Raw genomic sequence first — 23,217 nt, 5'->3', positions numbered from 1 at the left:
CACAACCCATTGTCCTGGGTCTTTTGGTTTTCAAAAGTATAAAAGGTTAGTATAATTTCAGGCAAATAAGAAAAATGTTTATTTTGTTGATTTTTTTTTCCTGCTGCAGTATTTTTTTTTTTTTTTTTAACAAAAGTGCTCTGGACAGTTTCTAAACCTAAACCCAGCATTGAACATTATCTTAGACTCCTAAATCAATGTAAATATAATGACTTGCTTCTAATCCTTTAAACCAACCTGACACACCCATGCATCATGAATCCCTGAGCAATAAAGAGGAGACACAGATGTCGTAGGGTTACCCAGAACAATGGCTCTGGACCCATATTGCCTGCTCACCACTAACTCTTGTTGCCACTATTCTGAACTCCAGTCCCACCTGAGGCCCTTTGCATTTGTTCTTCCTGACATTCAACTTTTCCAGCTGACTTTGGCTTGAATTAGTCTCTCCAGACTGCCTCTCAGCACTGTCAGTCACCAGGTTGGCCCCAGGTGGGGTAGCCCCAGCGACCCTAAATTGGGGCATTTAGTTTAAGCAGTTAAAAGTATCATTCTGATCAATTGGAGAAGCTATCTGTTTGAAGATGTTCCTCGGAACTGTTTCCTGGCCAACTTTACCACTATTGACCTCACAACACACCTGGTCCTTGTGAGCCCTAACTGAATAAACTTGTAGCTAGGCTTCCTGGAAAGATAGTACTCATGATGAAGGCCTGGTACCTAGACACTGAGCTCAGGTTATCATTTCATCATGTATTTGGTTTGGGGCATGTTGAAGTTGATATGCCTTTGAGATATCTCTAAATAAGGCAATTGAGTGGGCAGCTAGGTGCATGGTCTGTGGCACAGTAAATAAGCATAATTGAAGCTATGGGTGTGCGTGAAACTGCCTAGGGAGAAGGCAAAGAATAAGATGAGGAGAGACCCCAAGCACTGAGTCTTGAGAAATTGCTTTGAATGGCTTGGTAGAGGAGGAGAAACCAGAGGAGGGACAGAGAAGCACCCGTTAGAGTATTTTGCCCCAGAGGCAAGGAAACGGGAGTATTTTAAGTAGGAGGAAGTGGTTTGCAGTTATTATCAGTTAAGTTCACTACTAAAAATGTTCACTGGATTTCCTGACATGGAGGTTATTGATAGTCTCAGCTAGAGCAAGTTTTATAAAGTTACAGTGGCAGAAATGAGGTAACAGGAAGTTGAGGATATAGCCCTGTCTTCTCATTCAGGTGGCAAACTCTCCTTGTTAAATGTTAGCAACACTGCATTCAGCTTAGAGAGACTGGGTGGGTCAGTCGCTGTAGATGATAGATTGTATTGTCTTCTGCCCCTGAACCCAAACCACAGCACTGGCAAATAACACAGAGAATCCAGATTTCTTATATTGCCTTCACTTGTGTTCTCTGTTTGGCACTGCCTACCTGGAGAAGATTCAGATAACTGCCAAAGAAACTTAAAATGAGAAAGAAAGTGCAAGCTGTGCAAGCAGGAAATGCAACAACATTTGATAAAATAGCATCAGGACCTTCATCATTTCCCAGAGTCATTTGGCTCAGAATAGAAAGGAGGAAGCTATAGACCCTGCTTCAATAGTTTCCCTCAGAAGAAAATCTGGGTATAACACCTATTGTCTAAGTTACTCGTAACACTTATTCCCTAAATTATTATAGGTTGAAATCACTTGGGAAGTTCTAAAAACGACTGTTCTAATTTAATTAGTATGGGGTATGGTCTGGACATCATGAGTTTTAAAATGCTTCCCTGGTGATTTTAATATGTAACAAAGGTTAAAAGCCATTGTATTAAAGAACAGCAAGTTAAGTGATGTCATATTGATTGCCCTGAATCCGAAGAAAATAATAATAACATTTATTAAGTGTTTGTTTTACTCCAAGTCCTGGGCTGAGCACTTTACTTAAATTAGTGCATTTAATCCTCACAACAACCTAATTTTCAGATGAGAAAAGTGAGGCATAGAGTTCTTAAGTAATTTGCCCAGATTCTATAGTGCCATTAATGGGGCTGGGTTTTCAGCCCAGGATACTACCATATAGATAATATCTGCACTTAGTCCCCTATATTCTATTTCAGAAGGCAAAAAGCATGTAATAGCTGTTAAACAGCTCTATTGAGATATAATTCACATACCATATGGTTCACGCATTCAAAGTCTCCAGTTCAATGGTTTTTAATAAATTCCCAGAATTGTGCAACAATCACCGCAATTTAATCTTAGGATGTTTTAGTCACCCCGCAAAGAAACCATCTTCCCATTAGCGGTCACTCCTCACATGTGTGGACATAAGCTTTTCTTTCTTTTGGGTATATGAGTGGAATTGCTGGGTCATATGATAACTCTGTAGTTAACATTTTTGAGGAACTGCCAGACTGTTTTCCAAAACAGCTGCACCATTTGATATTCCCAACAGAGCGTATAATATTTTACCGAAGGATTTCCTTCTTAAATGATTAAAATGGAAAACAAAACCTTATACTGAAAACAAGAAATTTTTACACTATCAGAAAAACTTGACTCCTAGATCAATAATTTTCTGACACTGTTCAGATAACTGAGATTTTATTGAACTACTAATAAAAGAGGAATAATAGTACTTACTACATAGGGTTGTGATAATTAAATCAGTCAATACGTGTAAAGTACTTACACTATTGCCTGGCACATACTTAGTAAGTACTATGTAAGGATTAGCTAGTAGTAGTAGTAATAGCAGTAGTAGTAGCAGCAGCAGTGGCAATAGTGCTAATGCCATGAACTGTTTACTGTTTATGCATAAACACCAACTATGATTTGCCACTTAATATCACCATGATCACCTGCCCTTATACCTGCTCAGGTTCTCACAGCTTAAAAAATATGAGAGAAAGAAAAATGAGAGGAAACAGGGTATGTGTCCTTGAATTTTTATCTCCCCATTCCCCTGTTACTTATTCTCACCAGAGGAAATGTTTCTTGATGCCCTTAGAAAGGGCTGTAAACACTAATGTAAATTTACTGAGTAGAGAGAAATATCTGAAAGCCGAGAACAAGCTTATAAAGTTTTTAAAATATTTGTCAAATTGGTAATTTCCTTAGAATATAAAATTACTTGTAAGAGATTGGTTTTGTGTGTATGCATGTGTGTGTGTGTGTGTGTTTGTGTGTGTTGGCAAAAACTCGAACAACTCTCAAATACCTCCATTATTTCTGATTTCAATAATTCTGTTTATTATTAATTAGGATTAAAATGAATAAATGTGATGAACAAGAGCAAATCTCAGAAATGTCTGAAACTGAGAAGAAAAATGAAGGAAAAGAACTTAAGAATGGGAAAAAACAGGAGGTATTTATATTGCAAAATAACATTAAACTCAACTAGTTATAATATTTTATTTTTTGATAGAATGCGAAATCTTGGTATTTCTAAAAGTTATCCAACAAAATGACAAATACAAGAAATAAATGAATTTTAAGAATAAGTGTCCTACACAGGGATGTACATGGTAAATTATATATTTATTTTTTGATTTCTAGAGCCTCTCATATCTAGCTTCAGACGAAACAGAAATTGAAAGAATAAAGCCAATTACCTTGAGGCCACAACTTTCTTTCACTGCAGAATTAACAAGCTTATCCAAGTGTCCATTGTAAGCATGTTTAGATAATTATTTCTTTATTATATATTGTCTATTAATTGGATTTTTTTTAATAATAAAGTGGGATTTCTTGGGTAAGTACCATATGCCAGGCACTCTAAGTTTTTAAAAACACATTTTCACATTTAATTGTCACCATAGCTCTATAGAGTTCCATATTATCCTCATCTTAAAGAAGGAATGTAGGCTGGGCGCGGTGGCTCACGCCTGTAATCCCAGCACTTTGGGAGGCCGAGGCGGGCGGATCACGAGGTCAGGAGATCGAGACCATCCTGGCTAATACGGTGAAACCCCGTCTCTACTAAAAATACAAAAAATTAGCCGGGCGAGGTAGCGGGCGCCTGTAGTCCCAGCTACGCGGGAGGCTGAGGCAGGAGAACGGCGTGAACCCCGGGGGGTGGAGCCTGCAGTGAGCCGAGATCGCGCCACTGCACTCCCGCCTGGGTGAAAGAGCGAGACTCCGTCTCAAAAAAAAAAAAGAAGGAATGTAGCTTATAGAAGTTAAATTGCCCAGGTTCACACATCTAATACATGCCTGAGATGGGACATAAACCAGTTTGGTGTTCTATAGAAACTGTGATATCTTCACTGCTAGGCTTCATGTATTGATAATTTGCGGGTTTCTTTTTTTTTTTTTTTTTTTGCTATGGTAGTAATTTTTGTTCAGGTATAAATAGGTAAGATATAAAGGCACTGTAAAAAGTAATATACCATTGCCTTTGCTTGTTAAAGGAACTCTGGCTCTCATAAAAACTATTTCACATCATGAGGGCCCCCTAAACAATTTTCTTCTTTGACATTACAAACTCCTTTACTTCACAGTTGTGATTTCTTCCTTGAGCTATAATGTTTTCTCTCTATGCCTAGAACATTATGCAAAAACAGACATCATAGGTAACCCTATTTCTCCATCTACTAGGCCTATGGATCCCATCTCCCTTAAAGAGGATATGGCAACTTAGAGTACTAGGTCTAATTTTTCAACATCTCTATCCCATGGCACACTTGGTACCAGTCCATCTTTGAGTATTGGGAATGTGCATCATTTAGCAGTGTTGGAACATACTGGGTAATCAATAAATGTTTATATTTATGAAATGAATGAATGGATGATTACATTAACAACCAAAAGAGCAGCAGATACAAAGTCACAATTATCACCACCTACTTACTGACCAGAGAAGTGCAGCAGTGGAGAAATCCTTTATTTGTTCTGTACCGTCTTCCAAAAAGGGCCTGAGATATTTTATTATGTAGGACACCCATAAAAAAAGACTATCTAAACAAGGGGAAGAATACAGGAGCCATAAAATGGAAGTTGGAGGGAGAGAGAAGAAAGAGGAGGAAGAAGATATTTGTGCTGGAAAAACTAGACTAAAATTTAGTGGAAGTCAAGGCAAAAGGATATATGGTGTTTTATATCTTTGCAAAGCCATTGCCATCCAATAGCATTGCTGTCATCTATTTCACACACCCAATTGAATAAAAACTCATTCTCCAGAAAAGAATAATATGTCGATATAGAGGATAGAAGTGAAAAGAATACAGAGATTAGAGAAGAATTAAAAAGAGTTTACTGGTGAAGAGAAAGGCAAGATTTCCTGAAGATAATTATAACCCTGAATCAACAAATTTTTATAATCAATTCATGAACTCATTGTTAAAACTACTTTTAGAGGGCAACAGAAAGGGTAACTTTTACTTAGATATTTCTTGAAAGGTAATTGGGAATATGGTCAAAAGACGCCAACAGGGAGATAAGAATAGGTAATCTTTTGTCTCCTAACTCTTTGAGAAGGTTACAGAGTTGGACAGGTAATAGGGCAGGGACATACTGGGCTCATAGGGTGATTAGATTGGGGAGCAGAAGGGGATTTTATGTTTCAACTTAGGGTTTGTCTTCCACCCAGCCTTCTCCCTTCTGAAAAAGAGGGTCAAGTCTTAAACATCATTAGGTCAGTTCTCTTGCAGCTAGGAAGATATTCAATAAACATTGGTTGAGTGAATTAAACAATGAATGAAAGACTCTAGGAGTTTTATATCAGTCAAGGGATCAACTTATGCCTCAACAAGTGTTTCCCCCAGGGAAGTAACCTGGCTTGCTCCTTTGATCTTTGGCTCAGAGATAGAGTGGCTTCCCCACTGTCCTAGAGAAAAGGAGTACACAGCCTAAAGCTTAAGGTAATTTACAAAGACCTTTAAGAGGACACAGCAAGCCTGTTGCCTTAGAGCCACATCTTTAAAATTATTGACAACATGGTGTGTGGAGGGTTGTGTGTTTGTGTATATAGTCTATGTGTATGTCTTTTTAAAGTTAGGAAATATTTTTAAATTCTTGATTCAACCTCCCCTCCCCATTCCCAAGCCCCTCAGTTTTTTCCTCTCGTAAGACATCTGGTAGATATGTGCTGTAATCTCTTTAAATTGTAATTTAGTAAAATAATAGCTGAATGATTTATAGCACCTTGATTTTAGTTCTTCTGTTTTTGAATACATATTTTGAGTACATCTCTTTCATTAAAAACATTTGACTGGAAAGAAGAAATTTTTATCCACATGTAGACAAGTGTTATTTGATGTAAAGATAACATTTGTCCTCTGAAATTATCTTCTGTTTAACATGCTAATATACGTTTTGAAAGAACAATATGTTATGTCTATTGTACTTTTTAAGGGTGATTTAAAGGTTTGTTTAATTTTTAGGCATGAACAAAAAAGAAGAGCCAAAATTCAGAAGCTCAAATACTTTATTAAAATATTTTACAACAGTAAACAGGTTTCTTGTACTTCAGTATCTCCCCTACAGTTTGATTTTAAAGTCATGTTTCAGCAAATTTTCAATATTCAGTTAATATATTGGCCTGAAGTGATTTGTTTGGAGGTATGCCATTGTCATTTACTTTTGTATCTTATTTTATGCCATACATAATGTAAAATTTTTTGTTAGCTACAGTTATATGTGATAAGTAATTTCTTTGATGTTGAGATGGACTGATCTTTATGTGTAGATGATAAGATATTTATAAATGTATAATTCACCACTAGTCTTTTATGCTGTAAGTGCAAAGTTATTTGATTTGTAGTGTTCCAAATACTCGTCTCCTGCTAAAATTTCTGCACCCCTGGATGTGCAGCACTACTATTCATTTGCAATGAGGTGGAAAAGTGCTGTTTACAGTATAATGAGTAGCATAGCTATTTTAAGTGTTGAATGATTTCTATAACACGAACTTCCACACCCCTGACTTGGTGGCTTCAGTCTCTTGCTGTATTTGTTCTTCCTCCATTTTTGGATTTTTAGATCCCTCTAAGGATCAGATGAAAGAACACACACACAAAAGACCCCCAGTCTCTGTGCAAAGATCCCACTGTAAGAACCCCCACACTAATGGAAGAAGAAAATAGGATGATGCAGAAAAATGAGAGACAACAAAGGAGTCTAGACAAGAAGTCCTGGTGGCCAATAACGGGGTTAAACTTAAAGCTGGACTTGAAAAAAAAGTTAGGAGGGAATAAAGATTTGTGTGTAGGAAGGGAGGCGCTTGAGGAGTAGGGAGAGAATTGTAGTTACAAATATAAATCAAAATTATTTTTACAATGTCGAGAATCATTTTGCTCTCTCCCTGATAGATGTTCTATTCATTATTCATGTATTCAGCTTTCCACTGTCTTAAAATGTGCCTCTGTTGAAATTCCTACGTTAAAAATATGCTGACTTTCCACACTGAATTCCTAATACCAAAAAAAAAAAAACAAGAACTATACTTTCGTACTGTTGTCCCTAAAGTAAATTGTGATATAATAATCCAATCACTTGAAGTTTAAAATCTGCCTCCCCAAATAGGTAAATGTATATTTTGAGTCCTTTATCATCCTATCACTTAGCATATGAGCCTAACAAACTAAGAGGCAGGGAGGGAGAGGAATCTAGTTAGAGATAAATTCACCATTAGCAAATGCAAAAATTGCAAAATAAATCGATATGCCCTAGCCTAACAGACTTTAACCTACATTTTTAATTCTCTTTTTTTTTTCTGAGACGAAGTCTCGCCCTGTTGCCCAGGCTGGAGTGCAGTGGCGCAATCCCAGCCACCACAACCTCCACCTCCTGGGTTCAAGCAATTCTCCTTCCTCAGCCTCCCACGCAGCTGGAATACAGATGCCCACCACCATGCCCAGCTAATTTTTGTATCTTTAGTAGAGACAGGGTTTCACCATGTTGGCCAGGCTGGTCTCGAACTCCTGACCTCAAGTCATCTGCCTGCCTCAGCCTCCCAAAGTGCTGGGATTGCAGTCGTGAACCAACACGCCCCACCTTTAGTTCATTTCTTACTACTCCTCTTTATTCATTCATCACTTCAGCCAAACTGAGCTGTTTGTCTTTTCCCACACGTGCTTGTAATTTCTTACCTCTAAGCTTTTGTACATGTTAGCTGCTCCGTTTAAAAACGCCCATTTTCGCCTGTAGTCCCAGCTACTCGGAGAGGCTGAGGCAGGAGAATGGCGTGAACCCAGGAGGCGGAGCTTGCAGTGAGCCGAGATCGCGCCACTGCACTCCAGCCTGGGCGACAGAGCGAGACTCCGTCTCAAAAAAAAAAAAAAAAAAAAAAAATACAAAAATTAGCCAGGTGTGATGGTGGGCACCTGTAATCCCAGCTACTCGGGAGGCTGAGGCAGGAGAATCGCTTGAACCCGGGAGCAGAGGTCGCGCCACTACAATCCAGCCTGGGCAACAGAGCAAGACTCCATCTCAAAAAAAAAAAAAAAAGAAAGAAAAGAAAAGAAGAAGAAAAGAAAAAAGTTTAGCTTATAGTTATGGCAGTAAACTTACATGGAATTGTAGTAAAAAACATACCATATAGAATTAGAAGACCTGGGTTTCATGCTCAGTGAACCTCTATGGGACTGTCTACTCAGCACCCCCTTTTCCTTTCTTCTGGAGCTTTTCCTCCCTCCCTGCTCCCATAGCTTGTTTAACTCATCCTTGAATTTCATGACCAATCACTACCTTTTTCCTAAGCAATTCAACCTGAGTCTCAACCACTTATAATAAAAACAAACATATTTTCATATAGAGTTTCCATTTCCTCACTTATAAATGAGAATAATATTTATTTCCTATAATTTTTATCAGATTTACATGAGATAAAGAATTTTTAAAGTGCTACTCAAAATTAAGTTACTATGACATTATGTTATATGTACCTCATCTATTTATTCTCAGAACTGTATTCATAATCCCTTGTATTCAATTCATTTTCTAAGAAGCCAGTAAAAGGCATTACACTTTCAAGGACATGACTGGCTGCTTTTCTCATAATCATGTGGATGAAATGCTATAGAGCAATACTTATTTTATATTCTGGTATTTTAAAAAAATTAATCAAAACATGTTGTTAAGGGTGCTTATTTTTTCCTTTTTCTATGTTGTGTTTTTAGTGAGCTATCAGCCATTTCTTTTATATTTAGGTTTATGAAAAAAGTAAAAGGACAAGCTTACTGGCAAAACTATATTTACCTTTACCTAACTACACAGAGCTGAAAGGCAAAACCGTTCTGCAATATGTAGAGTTTAGCTCTGATAAGCTGGTCATGCCTGCTGATGGAGAAGTAGGAAGCAGTGAGTTTATTAAAAATATCACATTCCCCCTATTTTCTTCCTGAGTACCATATTCCTAAGTGACCCTGGCTCACTCACATAAGTACAAAATCCTGTATTTACAATATTCTTTTTTTTTTTTTTTTTTTTTTTTTTTTTTTTGAGACAGAGTCTCACCCAGGATGGAGTGCAGTGGCTCGATCTCAGCTCACTGCAACCTCCACCTCCCGGATTCAGGCAATTCTCGTGCCTCCAGTAGCTGGGATTACAGACCCCCGCCACCACGCCCATCTAATTTTTGTATTTTTAGTAGAGACGGGGTTTCACCATTTTAACCAGGCTGATCTCAAACTCTTGATCTCAGGTGATCCACCCCACTCAGCCTCCCAAAGTGCTGGGATTACAGGTGTGAGCCACTGCGCCTGGCCCTGTGTTTACAGTATTCTGTTAAAAATGAATTAAATTATTCATTCAGATGTTAAACTAGATTGTTTAAAGCTTTATCTTGGGTCAGATTTTTGGGAAATTTCAAATGAGCAGTTAGCACCCATGCTTTTTGTAGGCCATCCAAGGCAAGGACAGATTGCTGTCTGGAAAGTGAGCTCTGCTTTTGAATGGGCTGGCTGCTCTGCCTCGACCTCTCCTTTAGTGAACCTACAGGTGATCGCAGACATATGGGTTTGTCTTTGAACTGTATAGGGAAGGGAAGAAGAAAATGAGGGAGGGAAGGAAAGAGGGAGGGACAGAGAAAAGGAGAGAAGAAAGAAGGGTTGTTTCTGTTAGTTGTTTTTCAATTGATTTTACTCCTCTTATACAGTTAAATGTAAGTTAGTACATCTCTGAGAGCACTGTCATTCCTCTGCTTCTCCCCATTATTCCTTTCTTTCACCTTCCTAGGGGTTTTGAAACTACTTGAGCCTATTTGGTGAAAAGTAGGGAAGTATGAACAAGTGAGCAGGGAGGAGAGAGGGGGAAAAAAAAGGCAGAGAAAGAGGGAAGAATGGAGTTTGCTTCGAGTCCAGATGAAGCAGAAAAATAAGCTTATAGAGACCCAGGAGAAAAGACTCAGGACTCAAAAAATTTAGGGAACACTGGGCACTCAGCAAAAGTTTTAAGAAGTATTGTTAAACTCTTTGGAGAAAAAGAACAGCTTGCTGGCCTCTTTTTCTGCTGCCAATGGTCCTTTCTTGCTGGAAGCCACTCCCACAGAGAATGGTTAAGAAGCCTCCAGGCAAAGAAGGAAGAAAATCGTGATATTCATCTCTACATATTCATCTCAATCTTTACCTTCTCTTTTGTAGTCCTTGAAGGATCTTAGAGAGGAGATGAGGGAGAGCACTAAGCTAAGAGTGGGGTTAGGGCCGGGCGTGGTGGCTCACGCCTGTAATCCTAGCACTTTGGGAGGCCGAGGCAGGTGGATCACCTGAGGTCAGGAGTTCGAGACCAGCCTGGCCAACATGGTAAAACCCCATCTCTACTAAAAAATACAAAAAATTAGCCAGGCGTGGTGGTTGACACCTGTAATCCCAGCTACTTGGGAGCCTGAGGCAGAAGAATCATTTGAACCCAGGAGGTGGAGGTTGCAGGGAGCCGAGATCACCCACTGTACTCCAGCCTGGGCAACAAGAGCGAAACTCTGTCTCCAAAAAAAAAAACAAAAAAAAAAAAAAAAAAAAAAAAAAAAAAAAGAGTGGGGTTAGCACAGATCTTCCTTTGTGTTCCTAGAGTTCCACAAGTAAAACTCAGGAAAAAACCCACAATGTGCTTCAACTGCACTTAAAACAATTCATATGTTTTTAATGCCTTTTATAAACAGATGTGCCTTTTCTTCTTGAGGGAAATGGAACTGAAGAACTCTGTCTTTTGACATCAGGAAAACTTAGCTATTCTCTGTCGTGGAGCTTAGATGAAAATGGTCTTCCTCTGATACCTATGTCACAGTCATTAAGATCTTCTTACTGCAGGTAATAAACTTTTATCTTTGAAAAATAATGCCAGGTCTCAGCAAAGCAGCACACAAAACATATTATGTGTAAAAGAGAAAACTTGAGCAGCAATAGGAAGAGTTTAGTTTATTTGAATGTTGATTTATCTTTTATTTAAATCACTCTACTAAGGCAGTATGTGTATTTGTATGTAAGAGAATGTGTCCCTTCAATGCTTGGAATTATAGCCACACAGATGATGAGAGAGGTATTCCCAGAGTCCCTCACTTGTAGGCAAAGGTCAAGACTCCCAGGGACTTTATTTCTGGGGTCTGTATATCCCCCAGTCATTCTGGATTAGCAAAGAATCATTTATGCATTATCAGCATTCTGGGAGTTCCCAGAAGAGTTGGGGCTAATTTTCAGATTAATTATTTGCGGGATTACTAGAAATAAGTACAGTAAATTCTATGAAAATTATGATAATGCTGGCTTCCATAATGTGCTATGTTTGAGGGAAATGGTAAATATAAAGGAAAAAGTTTATTTCATCATTTAAAATAAGGAACAATGATAACAAAAAGATATCCTCTCCCCTCCCCATCTTAACACATATTTTTAAAAATAAATGGAAATGAAAAGCTTCATACAATTTATGGCATTCTAGAAAGCGCAAAACTATGGAGACAGTAGAAAGATCAGTGGTTGCCAGAGGTTCCCGGGGGAGTTAAGAATGAATAGTTGGAGCACACGGGATTTTTAGAGTAGTGAAACTATTTTGCATAACATTATAATGGTGGATACATGTCATTATACAGTTGTCAAAACCCACAGAATTTACAAGACCAAGGGTGAACCCTAATGTAAACTATGGACTTTGAGTGACAATGATGTGTCAATGGTCAATGTATGTTCATGGATTGTAAAAAAAGGTACCACTCCAGCGAGGGATGTTGACAACTGGGGAGGCTGTGCATGTTTAGGGGGATGGGGTACATGGGAACTCTCTGTGCCTTTTGTTCAATTTTGCTGCAAGTCTAAAACTTCTCTAAAAAATTATCTTTTAAAAATATTATAGTTTTGAAAATTGTTACATACATAACTGGATTAAATGGAAAATCAAAACTGAAATTAGAGACTGTTTAAAAAAGAACAAGGAGAACATTATATATAAAAACCAGTAGCATATGGCCAGAGTCATAGTAAGAGTTCATAAATACTTTTCTTTGGTATGTAAGAAACTGAAAGAGAAAAAAACTAAATGGCAGTAGCACAAGGAGATCATTGGTATGGAGGAAACTGAGGTAGTGGGAGTAGTTTACTTACCAAGGAGTTTGACAATAAAAAATACGCTAAAAATAACAGAAGACAAAAGAATCAAGGTACAGATTTCTTAAAAATTGGGGCCATATTTATCTTCTTAAAAGAAGTAATTAAAAGTGATGAGCTTACAAAAGATTGAAATCAGTGGGGAAAAAGACCCAATATATTGGAAAGAGTATGAGGTCGTTCAGAGTCAGGAAGGTATCAAACCAGAACCCAAGTGAATAACTATGGTTCTGGAGAAGAGAAACTCTCTCTTCCTCAACTCAGGGAATGGGACAGTCATCACTATGAAAACAGAAATGGAACTTTGATGGATGTCCTTGTTTTGCTAAGTAAATGAGGTCATCTTCTTAGAGACCTGGAGAAGGTCATTTTAAGAGCAAATCTTACAGTTATTAAAGGTAATTCATTTTGGAGCCAGTGGAAAAGTTTTCAATACCTGGAACTATTATTTTGTTATATTTCTTAATATTTCTCTAGCATAGTCTCCACAGCAGCTATTCCTAATCTTTGCCTCATGATAATATTGTTTGCATTTTTCTTGGAGTGAGATGTTTGTCCTCCTCACTCTGAGGCTAACTTTTATGCAGGTAATTTGGGACTCTCTTTTACAATTCTACGGATGCATTTATATCTTTTTCTTCCATTATCTTCAACTTGTCCATCTCCCTAGGCTGTTGGTCTTTTGTACCCAAAAGCCTTCTTTGTTTAACACAAACAAGCAAAAACTCAAGCACCTGATTAAATCCTGAAGCCCATTTTGGCTAGATTTTTCCTGCCAGAGTTCTCCTATGTGTGGCCTACTGGTCTGCATACATTCCCTCCACTTTCTGTTCATCCATTCCCTTCCTAACCCTACCCACTTGTCACTGAAGGTTACCAGCAAGTGACCTTCAAGCCATATTCATTGGCTTGTCTCCGTTGTCTTACAATTCCTATTACTTGTAAACTCAAGCTTACAAAAGATTGAAAACAGTTATATGCAAGAGTGGGACAGATGACAGGTTTCAGCAGGAAGTAAATTGCAAAAGAGGTTTTCAAAGTCCAGGGCCCTCTCTAAGTCAAACTTTACAATTAGAGGAAGTTACAGAACTTTCCCACAGTTCTGTTGCGGCAGCTCAAGGACTGGCTCTGAGCAGTAGGTTCTAAGAATTGGGATGGGTGCTCCAGAGGGCAGGACTGACTTGTGGAAGTCAGAGAATGAAGCCAAAGGAGAGCTGAAAGGCAGTTTTGTTACTCACTCATTCACTTACTCATTCATCAAACACCGACTGAACGGGAGATAAAGCAGTGAACCAAAAGAGAGTCTCAGAAAGCTTTAATGCTTTTTTTTTTTTTTAAGATGGAGTTTCGCTTTTGTTGCCCAGGCTGGAGTGCAATGGTGTGATCTCGGCTCACTGCAACCTCTGCCTCCCTGGTTCAAGCAATTCTCCTGCCTCAGCCTCCTGAGTAGCTGGGATTACAGGCACGCGCCACCAAGCTCGGCTAATTTTTTGTATTTTTAGTAGAGACAGGGTCTCTCCATGTTGGTCAGGCTGGTGTCAAACTGCTGACCTCAGGTGATCCGCCTGGCTCCACCTCCCAAAGTGCTGGGATTACAGGCACGAGCCACGGCACCCAGCCAAGCTTTAGTGCTTTAATACCACATTAAACACACCTCTCCAGCTGGGTGCGGTGGCTCACGCCTGTAATCCCAGCACTTTGGGAGGCCAAGGTGGGCAGATCACCTGAAGTCAGGAGTTTGAGACCAGCCTGGCCAGCATGGTGGAACCCTGTCTCTTCTAAAAATACAAAAATTAGCTGGGCATGGTGGCATGTGCCTGTAGTCCCAGCTACCCAGGAGGCTGAGGCAGGAGAATCATTTGAACCTGGGAAGCAGTGGTTGCAGCAAGCCAAGATCATGCCACTAGCCTGGCGACAGAGTGAGACTCTGTCTCAATAAACAAACAAATCAGAAAACCAAAAACAAACAAAAAAAACCACCACACCTCTCTAACCTAAATGATCATTGTCTAGAGTTTTCATTTTTAAACATGAAACAGTTTTTCTTACACTCACTAGTTAATGAAATTTTTAACATAGTTCATTGACTTTTATGTTTACCTTATTTCTTATTTTCCATCCTTCATTCTTGATTTACTTTTCATGCTGAAAGCATGCTCCTTTAGTGATTCTTTCAGTTAGTTTCTATGGATAGCAAAATTCTTTAGCCTTTCTAGATCTAAAAGTGTCTTTATTTTGTCCTCATTCTTAATAGTTTAGGTGAGTAGAAAATTTGAGGATGTTATTTATTTCCCTTTAGCACTTTGAAGCTGTTACAGTACTGCATTATCTTCTGGGATTTATCATTGCTATTTATAAGTCTGCTATTGGTCTAAATGTTGGGCTTTTATAGGCTATCTTTTCTCTCTGATAATGTTGAAATATTTCACTTTAATTCAGAGACAGAAAGTGGAATAAAGGTTACCAGGGATGGGGAAGGGAGAAATGAGGAGTTATTGTTTAATGTGTACAGAGTTTCAGTTTGGGATGAAGAAAACATTCTGGAAATAGGTAATGATGATGGTTTTACAGTACTATGAGTATACTTAATACTACTGAATCATACACTTTAAAATGGTGGTAAATTTTATATTATGTATCTTTTACCTTAATAAAAAAGGAACAGACTGCCATTTGAGCCATGAAAAAAATTTTGCTTTATCCTTAAAGTACTGAAATTTTACTATACTGTATACGTATGGATTTATCATATTCTTTTTCCTGCTTGGCAGAATAAATTTTGTGTTTAAAGACTCACATCTTTCATCAATTACAGAAACTTCTCAGCCAATATTTCTTCAAATATTACTTCTTCACCATTCCCACTCTTCTCTCCTTCAGGATTTCTTATTGAATTTGTATTGGAGCCTCTCGGTCTGTTATTCATTTGTTTATTTTTGAGACAGGATCTCGCTCTGTCACTCAGGCTGGAATGTAGTGTTGTAATCATAGCAGCCTCAAACTCCGGGGCTCAACAACTCTCCTGCCTCAGCCTCCCGAGTAGCTGAGACTGTAGGCAGGTGCCACCACATCCAGCTAATTTTTTTCTTGCTTTCTTTGTTTTCTTTTTAAGAGATGAGGAGGTCTTGCTATGTTGCCCAGGCTGATAAACTCTTGGGCTCAAGCGATCCTCTCACCTTGGCCTCACAAAGTGCTAGGATTACAGGCCTAAGCCACTGAGCCCAGCCAAGCCTCATCCTATTAGCCACATCTCTTACCTATTATTTCATATTTTTATATTTTTATTTCATCTGCATCCTGGGTGAATTTCTGGGTACTGTTTTTTAGTTCCTTAATTCGTTATTCAACTTTGTACAGTATAAGGTTTATTTGATTTTCATGTCATAATTTTTACTTTTATTTTCTGCTGCCAAGTTTTCTGTTTGATTTTCTTTCATATCTTCATTTTCTTATTTCATTTTGGCATTTTGTTCCATTATTTCTTGCGTTTAAAAGTGAATTATTAGTTTTCATTTGTTTTTACATCTTAAGCATACTTCATTAAAATGTGTCTGGCAGGCTTTCATAAAATGAATTTCAACTAGAATTAATTTATGTTCTGATAGTTGATACTGTTGATTATTTTTCTGAGCATGGCTTATTTGCTCAGAAGTTTTGGTTAGCAGGGCCATTTTGAGTTGGAAAACTTTTGGGTGATTTTGATTTATAGGTTTCTGGGTTTTTGGTGGCTTTTTTTTTTTTTCCCTCTCTCTCCTTCTATATCTACCCCTCCTTACCTAATGGTTCTGAATTTGACTTGATCTGCCCTCCTAAATGCAGAAGCAGACCGTAAGCCTACTTACTGGGTAGGTTGGGAGATTGGGTTGTTATACTGGGTTGCTATTGGAGTCGTCACAGATCTAGGCATCTGGTGAGCTCTGAGCCTGGTTCAGTTCCTCATTATGAGGCAGTGTCTGTGTCCTTTTCCCTCTCTAGACTCATAGCTTTCTAAAAGCCACGGCCCCATGCAGTGATCAGTATTTTTTAAAGGTCTCTTTATTTAAGTAAAGTTCCCCCCAAATCTTTGGCTTAAAATGATAAGACTGGTGCTAGTTTCATGTCTCAGGAACTCAGCCCACAACCACCATGGACTGCTCCTAGGCCTGAAGCCCAGCAAGCCCACAGTGCTATCCCCACTCACCACTCTGCCTTTCTTTTCCATTTCTGGTTCACAGGAATGTTTATCTTAGCTCTCAGCACAGTTATATTTTTAACTGTTTTTTAACATCTTTATTGAGATATAATTCACAAACCATAAAATTCAGCCAATTAAAACATGCAATGCAATGATTTTAATATATTCACAGACTTGTACAGCCATCATTACAATCTGGAAATGGATGGTGGTGATGGTTGCACAACATCGTGAGTGTACTTAATGCCACTGAATTGTGTATTTTAAAATAAAGTGGTAAATGTTATGTATATTTTACCTCAATTTACAAACATGGTGGCTGTGGCCTTGCATTTGGGTGTATAAGCCAAGGTCTTGGGGCCTGCTAGAATTAAAGCTCGCCTCTTTCTTGGAGCCATGCTATACTTTGATTCTTTTGTCGGAAACAAGATGTAAATGTCAAGGCTGCATTAGATAGACAACAATCAAAGAGTTTCCCATGCCTTTTATAAAGTACTGCTTCCAGCTCTCCATCACCAAAGTAGAAATCTTCAATCGAAAAGAAGAGGGAGGGAGGAGGAAGGAAGGAAGAAAGGAGGGGAGGGAGGGAGGGAAAAATCTTCAATCATTTGACTGGTTTTGACCCAAGGAACAGCACTGCTGTGAGCCATAGCCCACAGCTAAACGTGTATAGGAGCAGCTGGGGGAATCATTGTAGCAAGGCTCTGAGATTTTTATTACTTTCTCTGAGGCAGAAACCATGAGACTATGTTGAAATTCAATTACAACTTTCTTTGTTGTTTGTTGTTGTTGTTGTTGTTGTTGTTGTTGTTAAAGGATATAATGGGAAAAGTTTCTCTCTGATCTATTCGTTAAGATTTAAGCTTTACCTGAGGCTGTCTTCTAGGTGATCTGGGCTAAGACTGTTTCAAGAAGGAAAATTTATTACATGATGGTGTCAAGGGTGTCAGGTCCTAGCGATCTCTTACGACATAGATATCAAAACAGTTCAAAATGAGGGCAGACATGGGAAACAAAAGAAAAGAATATGCAAACTCCACCTATTCGTAATTTTCCTTACATCTTACCATACCACACATTGGCTTTTGCAGCAATAGCCTCAGAAGAATCATCAAAGAAATATGAACAAATGGGAAGAAGACAGTATAAAATGTGTGCTCATGTTTGGGCTAAGACATTGTTGAATCCGTGTCAGAACTGCATTTATGGAATCCCAATTTATAGACAGGAACTTTTCTGGACTACTTTATAGAAAGGATTGTAGAAATTTGGATCATAGTCCAAATTCCTCTAGTTACACATCATAAGACAAATTCTCTATGAAGAGACAGATTAAATAGCTGGGACAATTGATGGCTCTAAAGAAATCCTTACTCATTAGGGTTGAATTCCTTTTGCACTTAGTCTATAGTTAAGGTCGCTAAGAATATATTATGAGTCTAGCCTATCTTTTACAGCTTTCCAGCTTTTAAGATTATCTCATGGCGGGGCACAGTGGCTCATGCCTGTAATCTCAGCACTTTGGGAGGCCGAGGCTGGAGGATCACAAGGTCAGGAGATTGAGACCATCCTGGCCAACATGGTGAAACCCCCTCTCTACTAAAAATACACAAGTTAGCCAGGGGTGGTAGCACATGCCTGTAGTCCCAGCTACTCGGGAGGCTGAGGCAGGAGAATTGCTTTGAACCTGGGAGGCAGAGGTTGCAGTGAGCCAGGATCGCACCACTGCACTCCAGCCTGGCGACTGGCTACAGAGTGAGACTCCGTCTAAAAAAAAAAAAAAAAAAAAAGATTATCTCATATGACCAAGGATGGTCCTCTGGCACATACTTACCCAGTTAATTGCATTACTTTCTATTATGTTTCCACTGTAAATATGTAGCCTAAATGTGGTTTTTATTTTCTGTGCTTTCTTAATTTTGCTTAAGTGAGTATTTTGATTAAATTTCAATATTGTGCATCCTGTGAAAAGAAAACATTTAATAAGTTACTATGCTTAGGGTTTACATAATACATCCCATAAGTACCATTCATTTAAGCATCTATAATATTTTAGCTGTTACATACAATATAGACGGCAAAGATGAATATTTACAGACTATTCTTAATAAGGTTATTGTCTCATAAACATTTATCAAAAAGCTATGACACAAGTTAGAGTGAAAACTAGGAGAGATATCACATCTCAACTTTCTATTCTATCCATAAATACAGAGGATGGATAAATTTTATCTTCAAATACCCAGAATGGGTATGTTTTTACCCTATATAACAGTGTATTGTATATAATACAATACATTGTATTGTATTATACATTGTATATTGTATGCAAGTTCACAAAATATTTTCTCTATGTTAGTATGTTAAGGAATGTAGATGCAAGAAGTGTTCCTGGAATTCCATGGCTCATTAATGAACAGAAGCTTTTTGAATGGGCAAATGAAGTCAGAATCGATCCAAATAATCCAGAATATTCTGATTTAATGGAATTTGTTATGGTAAGTTAAAGCAAATATCAATACTGTAAACATATTCTATTTCCTAAGCTCTACTTAGGAAAGTATAGTTTCCCCCATAGTTTGCTGTATATTTTTCTAGGCTCTAGGGGTTATGTAAAAGTAAATCTGAGGACAGAGACCATTTACAACTAGTGTACAATACTGTAAAGGCAATTAGAAACTCAGCAACTGAAATAATTCCTCCTTTAGGCCTGATGGATGGTCCTCTGCCACTACTTAGCAGCCACAGCACATCCAACAGTCTTTTATGCTAACATCTATTGTGCAGTTACCATGTGCCAGCCATAGTATTAGATACTGAAGATATCGAGATGATTTATAAACACACTCCTTCTCTCAGACTCCATTATATGGTCACCTCTACTCTTCTTTATAGCCAACTGAACTGCTCTATGTACCTCACACATGCTTTCTTCATACCTTTATTCATGCCACTGCTCTGCCTAGAAGGGTATCCATAGCGGTTATCTTATTCACCCTGCAAGTCTAATAAATGCTTCCCTGGTAACCTCAGTTAGGCACCGCATCTTCTTTCCTTGCTTTCCTGTTAACCTTTGTTCTTCTTTTTAAAAAAATCAACTCTTATGACTCTAATTTCATTCTGCCTTTACTATAGGTTTTTTTGTTTTTTGTTGTTATTGTTGTGGTTTTTTTAGATGGAATCTCGTTCTGTTGCCAGGCTGGAGTACAGTGGTGCGATCTTGGCTCACCACAACCTCCGCCTCCCAGGTTCAAGCGATTCTCTTGCCTCAGCCTCCCGTGTAGCTGGGATTACAGGCACGTGCCACTGAGCCCAGCTAATTTTTGTATTTTTAGTAGAGAGGGGGGTTTTACCATGTTGGCCAAGCTGGTCTTGAACTCCTGAACTCAGGTGATCCACATGCCATGGCCTCCCAAAGTGCCGGGATTACAGGTGTGAGCCACTGCGCCCAGCCTACTGTAGATATTCATTCATATATTTTATTTTTCCTTGTGGAACTACAGCTAATAAATCTGTGTCTCTCTGATGGCAGCTAGCACTATTCCTTGCATGTACTATGCACTCACATTTGCATTTGTTGAATAAAACAACCCATAGATTAGATTGCTGCAAGTAAACTGCCTGGATTAGAGCTTCTCAGCTGCGGTGCAGAATTGATTATAGGTATACAGAAGTATTGATCCTCTCTCAACTCAGGACGACCAGTTAGGAACAGTCTCATCTGCCCTATCAGTGTACAATGCAAAATTCAGTGTTCAGTACAAATATTTTCGTTTTCTTTGTAAGTCATGACTGGGAAAAGGTTGGAAAGCCACAAAGGCTGGATTCTATTTTGTTTTGTTTTGTTTTGTTTTTTGTATGTTCTAGACTACAAATTCAGTTGCTCCATTTCCTACTTATATTGCCACTCAGATCTCACAGTTGAGGGGGAAAACGTCTTTTGAAGTAATTCCTGAATTAAAAAAAATTAATATTTTAAGTAAAGACTTTGTGTTTTTATGTTTTGCAGTACATGAGACTTAAGGGGCAGGATATTCCGAAGTATTTTCGTCTTGAACAGTTGCAAGATGAATTTAACTTTGTTTCTGAAGAGGAAATGGCAAAGAGTAAACGTTTCCAGCTATTGCAACTTAGAAATGCAGGTCAATTAGATAATTTCCTTCTACAGCAAATGCCCCTCCATGATAGAGAGATTCCAGATTTAGTCTTCCAGGTATTTGGTTTCTATTTGAATATGGCTTATTATATGATAAAGTTATCATTTTGCTGCTTTAACCCTATCTTAATTTATTTCTTTTTTTTTAAGCTAATAATCTGTAGACAGATTTCCTCCCTTCTCTTTAGGCATTAAAAATGTACGTATCTCCCAACTTCCAGAAATTCTTCAGCTTGACTTTACAATTTAGTGTTGTCCAAACAGTCTATTCAGTATTCAGCAGCCAAAATCCTTTAGGCATATTCTAAATTTATGTAACTATTATATTTTTGTTATCATAAAATGTATAACCAATTTAAAAGCGGCTTTGGGAGTAAGGGGGAGAGACACTACCACAATAAACTTAAACATTAATTATAAGGCCCATCTCAACATTAGAATCTTTAAAATATTTCTAAAAGAAAACAAAAGCTGGAATGCACAATAGGTTCTCACCAGCTGGTGCCAGCCAGCTCTAGCACACTATCAAATAAGGCTAGCTTTTCATATTAGTTGCTTTAAGTTTGCTACTTGGTGAGATTTGGATATGGATCAAATATTAGATAATATTGGAGAATTGCTGGTGGTGCTTACAGCATTGTGGTTGTGTAGAAGCACGTCCTTAGTCTTTGGAGATTCATGCTGAAGTATTTATCTAGAGATGCTTAAAGTGTCATCATGACTGTAATTGAGAATATGTTAGCCAAAAATAAATAAAAACAGATAAAATAAATATGATAAAATATTAATTATTTAATCAGTGGGGTAGAGATATGGATTTTAATATTTCTTTTTTCAGCCAGGTGCAGTGACTCATGCCTGTAATCTCGGCACTCTGGGGAGCCGAGGCAGAAGGATAGTTTGAGTCCAGGAGTTTGAGACCAACCTGGGCAAAATAGTGAGACCTCATCTCTACAAAAAAATAAACAAAATTAGCTGAGCATGGTGGAGCACACCTGTAGTGCCAGCTACTTGGAGGCTGAGGTGAAAGGATCACTTGAGGTCAAGGCTACAGTAAGCTGAGCTCCTGCCACTGCACTCCAGTCTGGGCAACAGAGTGAGACCCTGTCTTAAAAAAAAAAAATTACACACACACCCACATACACATGTGTGTGTATATATATATTTCTACTTTTCTATATGTTTGAAAATTTGAAAAAATTTTAAACAAAAATAAATAGCATCTAATATACCAGTAAAAACCCACTAAAAATGTAATTTAACACATATATCACTTGTAAGAGCAATAAAGACTGTAAGATACATAGGAATATATTTGACAAAAGTTATGCAAAAACTCAACAGATAACATTTTGAAATATTTTTGAATGATATACAAAAGAATCTGAGTAAATGTTCATTGATAGGAAGAGTCAACATTGTAAACTGCCAATTCTACCCATATTAAACTGTAAATATAGAAATGCAATTCCCAACCAAAGAAATAGAATAGACTTATGCATATGTGGAAATTTTATATTTGACAGCATTGTCATTACAAATTGTTGCAGGAAGTCAGGGACCCTGAACAGAGGGACTGGCTGAAGCCATGGCAGAAGAACATAAATTGTGAAGATTTCATGGACATTTATTAGTTCCCCAAATTAATACTTTTATAATTTCTTAGACCTATCTTTACTGCAATCTCTGAACATAAAATTGTGAAGATTTCATAGACACTTATCACTTCCCCAGTCAATATTCTTGTGATTTCCTATGCCTGTCTTTACTTTAATATCTTAATCCCATCATCTTTATAAGCTGAGGATGAATGTCACCCTAGGACCCTGTGATGATTGTGTTAACTGCACAAATTGTTTAAACAATATGAAATCTGGGCACCTTGAAAAAAGAACAGGATAACAGCAATGTTCAGGGAACAAGGGAGATAACCATTAGGTCTGGCTGCCTGAGAGCCAGGCGGAACAGAGCCATATTTCTCTTCTTTCAAAAGCAAATAGGAGAAATATCGCTGAATTCTTTTTCTCAGCAAGGAACAGCCCTGAGAAAGAGAATGTGTGCCTAGGGGTAGGCCTCTAAAATGGCTGCTCTAGGGACATCTGTCTTTTACGGTTGTTAATAAAGGATGAAATAAGTCCTGGTCTCCCTTAGTGCTCCCAGGCTTATTAGGACAAGGAAATTCCTGCCTAATAAATTTTGGTCAGAACGGTTGTCTGCTCTCAAACCCTGTCTCCTGATAAGATGTTATCAATGACAATGCGTGCCCAAAACTTCATTAGCAATTTTAATTTTGCCCCGGTCCTGTGATCTCACCCTGCCTCCATTTGCCTTGTGATATTTTATTACCTTGTGAAGCATGTGATCTCTGTGACCCACACCCTCTTTG

At 38.1% G+C, this 23,217-nt stretch overlaps 1 protein-coding gene across 5 annotated transcripts in view; it reads left to right on the top strand.

Moving 5' to 3' along the window:
- Positions 1-23,217, top strand: part of LOC129468518 (protein CC2D2B homolog) — a 98,504-nt gene that overhangs the window by 63,352 nt on the left and 11,935 nt on the right. The window contains exons 14-21 of one of the 5 annotated variants that reach the window (XM_055254170.2): positions 3,233-3,335; positions 3,527-3,639; positions 6,352-6,529; positions 9,118-9,268; positions 11,064-11,211; positions 18,133-18,225; positions 19,035-19,173; positions 20,685-20,888. In XM_055254170.2, coding sequence (XP_055110145.2) covers positions 3,233-3,335; positions 3,527-3,639; positions 6,352-6,529; positions 9,118-9,268; positions 11,064-11,211; positions 18,133-18,225; positions 19,035-19,173; positions 20,685-20,888 — 1,129 coding nt within the window. The other 4 variants (XR_010118109.1, XM_063628849.1, XM_063628866.1 and 1 more) reach the window with 4 other exon arrangements.

This window comes from Symphalangus syndactylus, chromosome 2 (assembly GCF_028878055.3).
Source record: "Symphalangus syndactylus isolate Jambi chromosome 2, NHGRI_mSymSyn1-v2.1_pri, whole genome shotgun sequence".
Taxonomy (NCBI): Eukaryota; Metazoa; Chordata; class Mammalia; order Primates; family Hylobatidae; genus Symphalangus; species Symphalangus syndactylus.
This window is presented reverse-complemented; position numbering and strand designations above follow the sequence as displayed.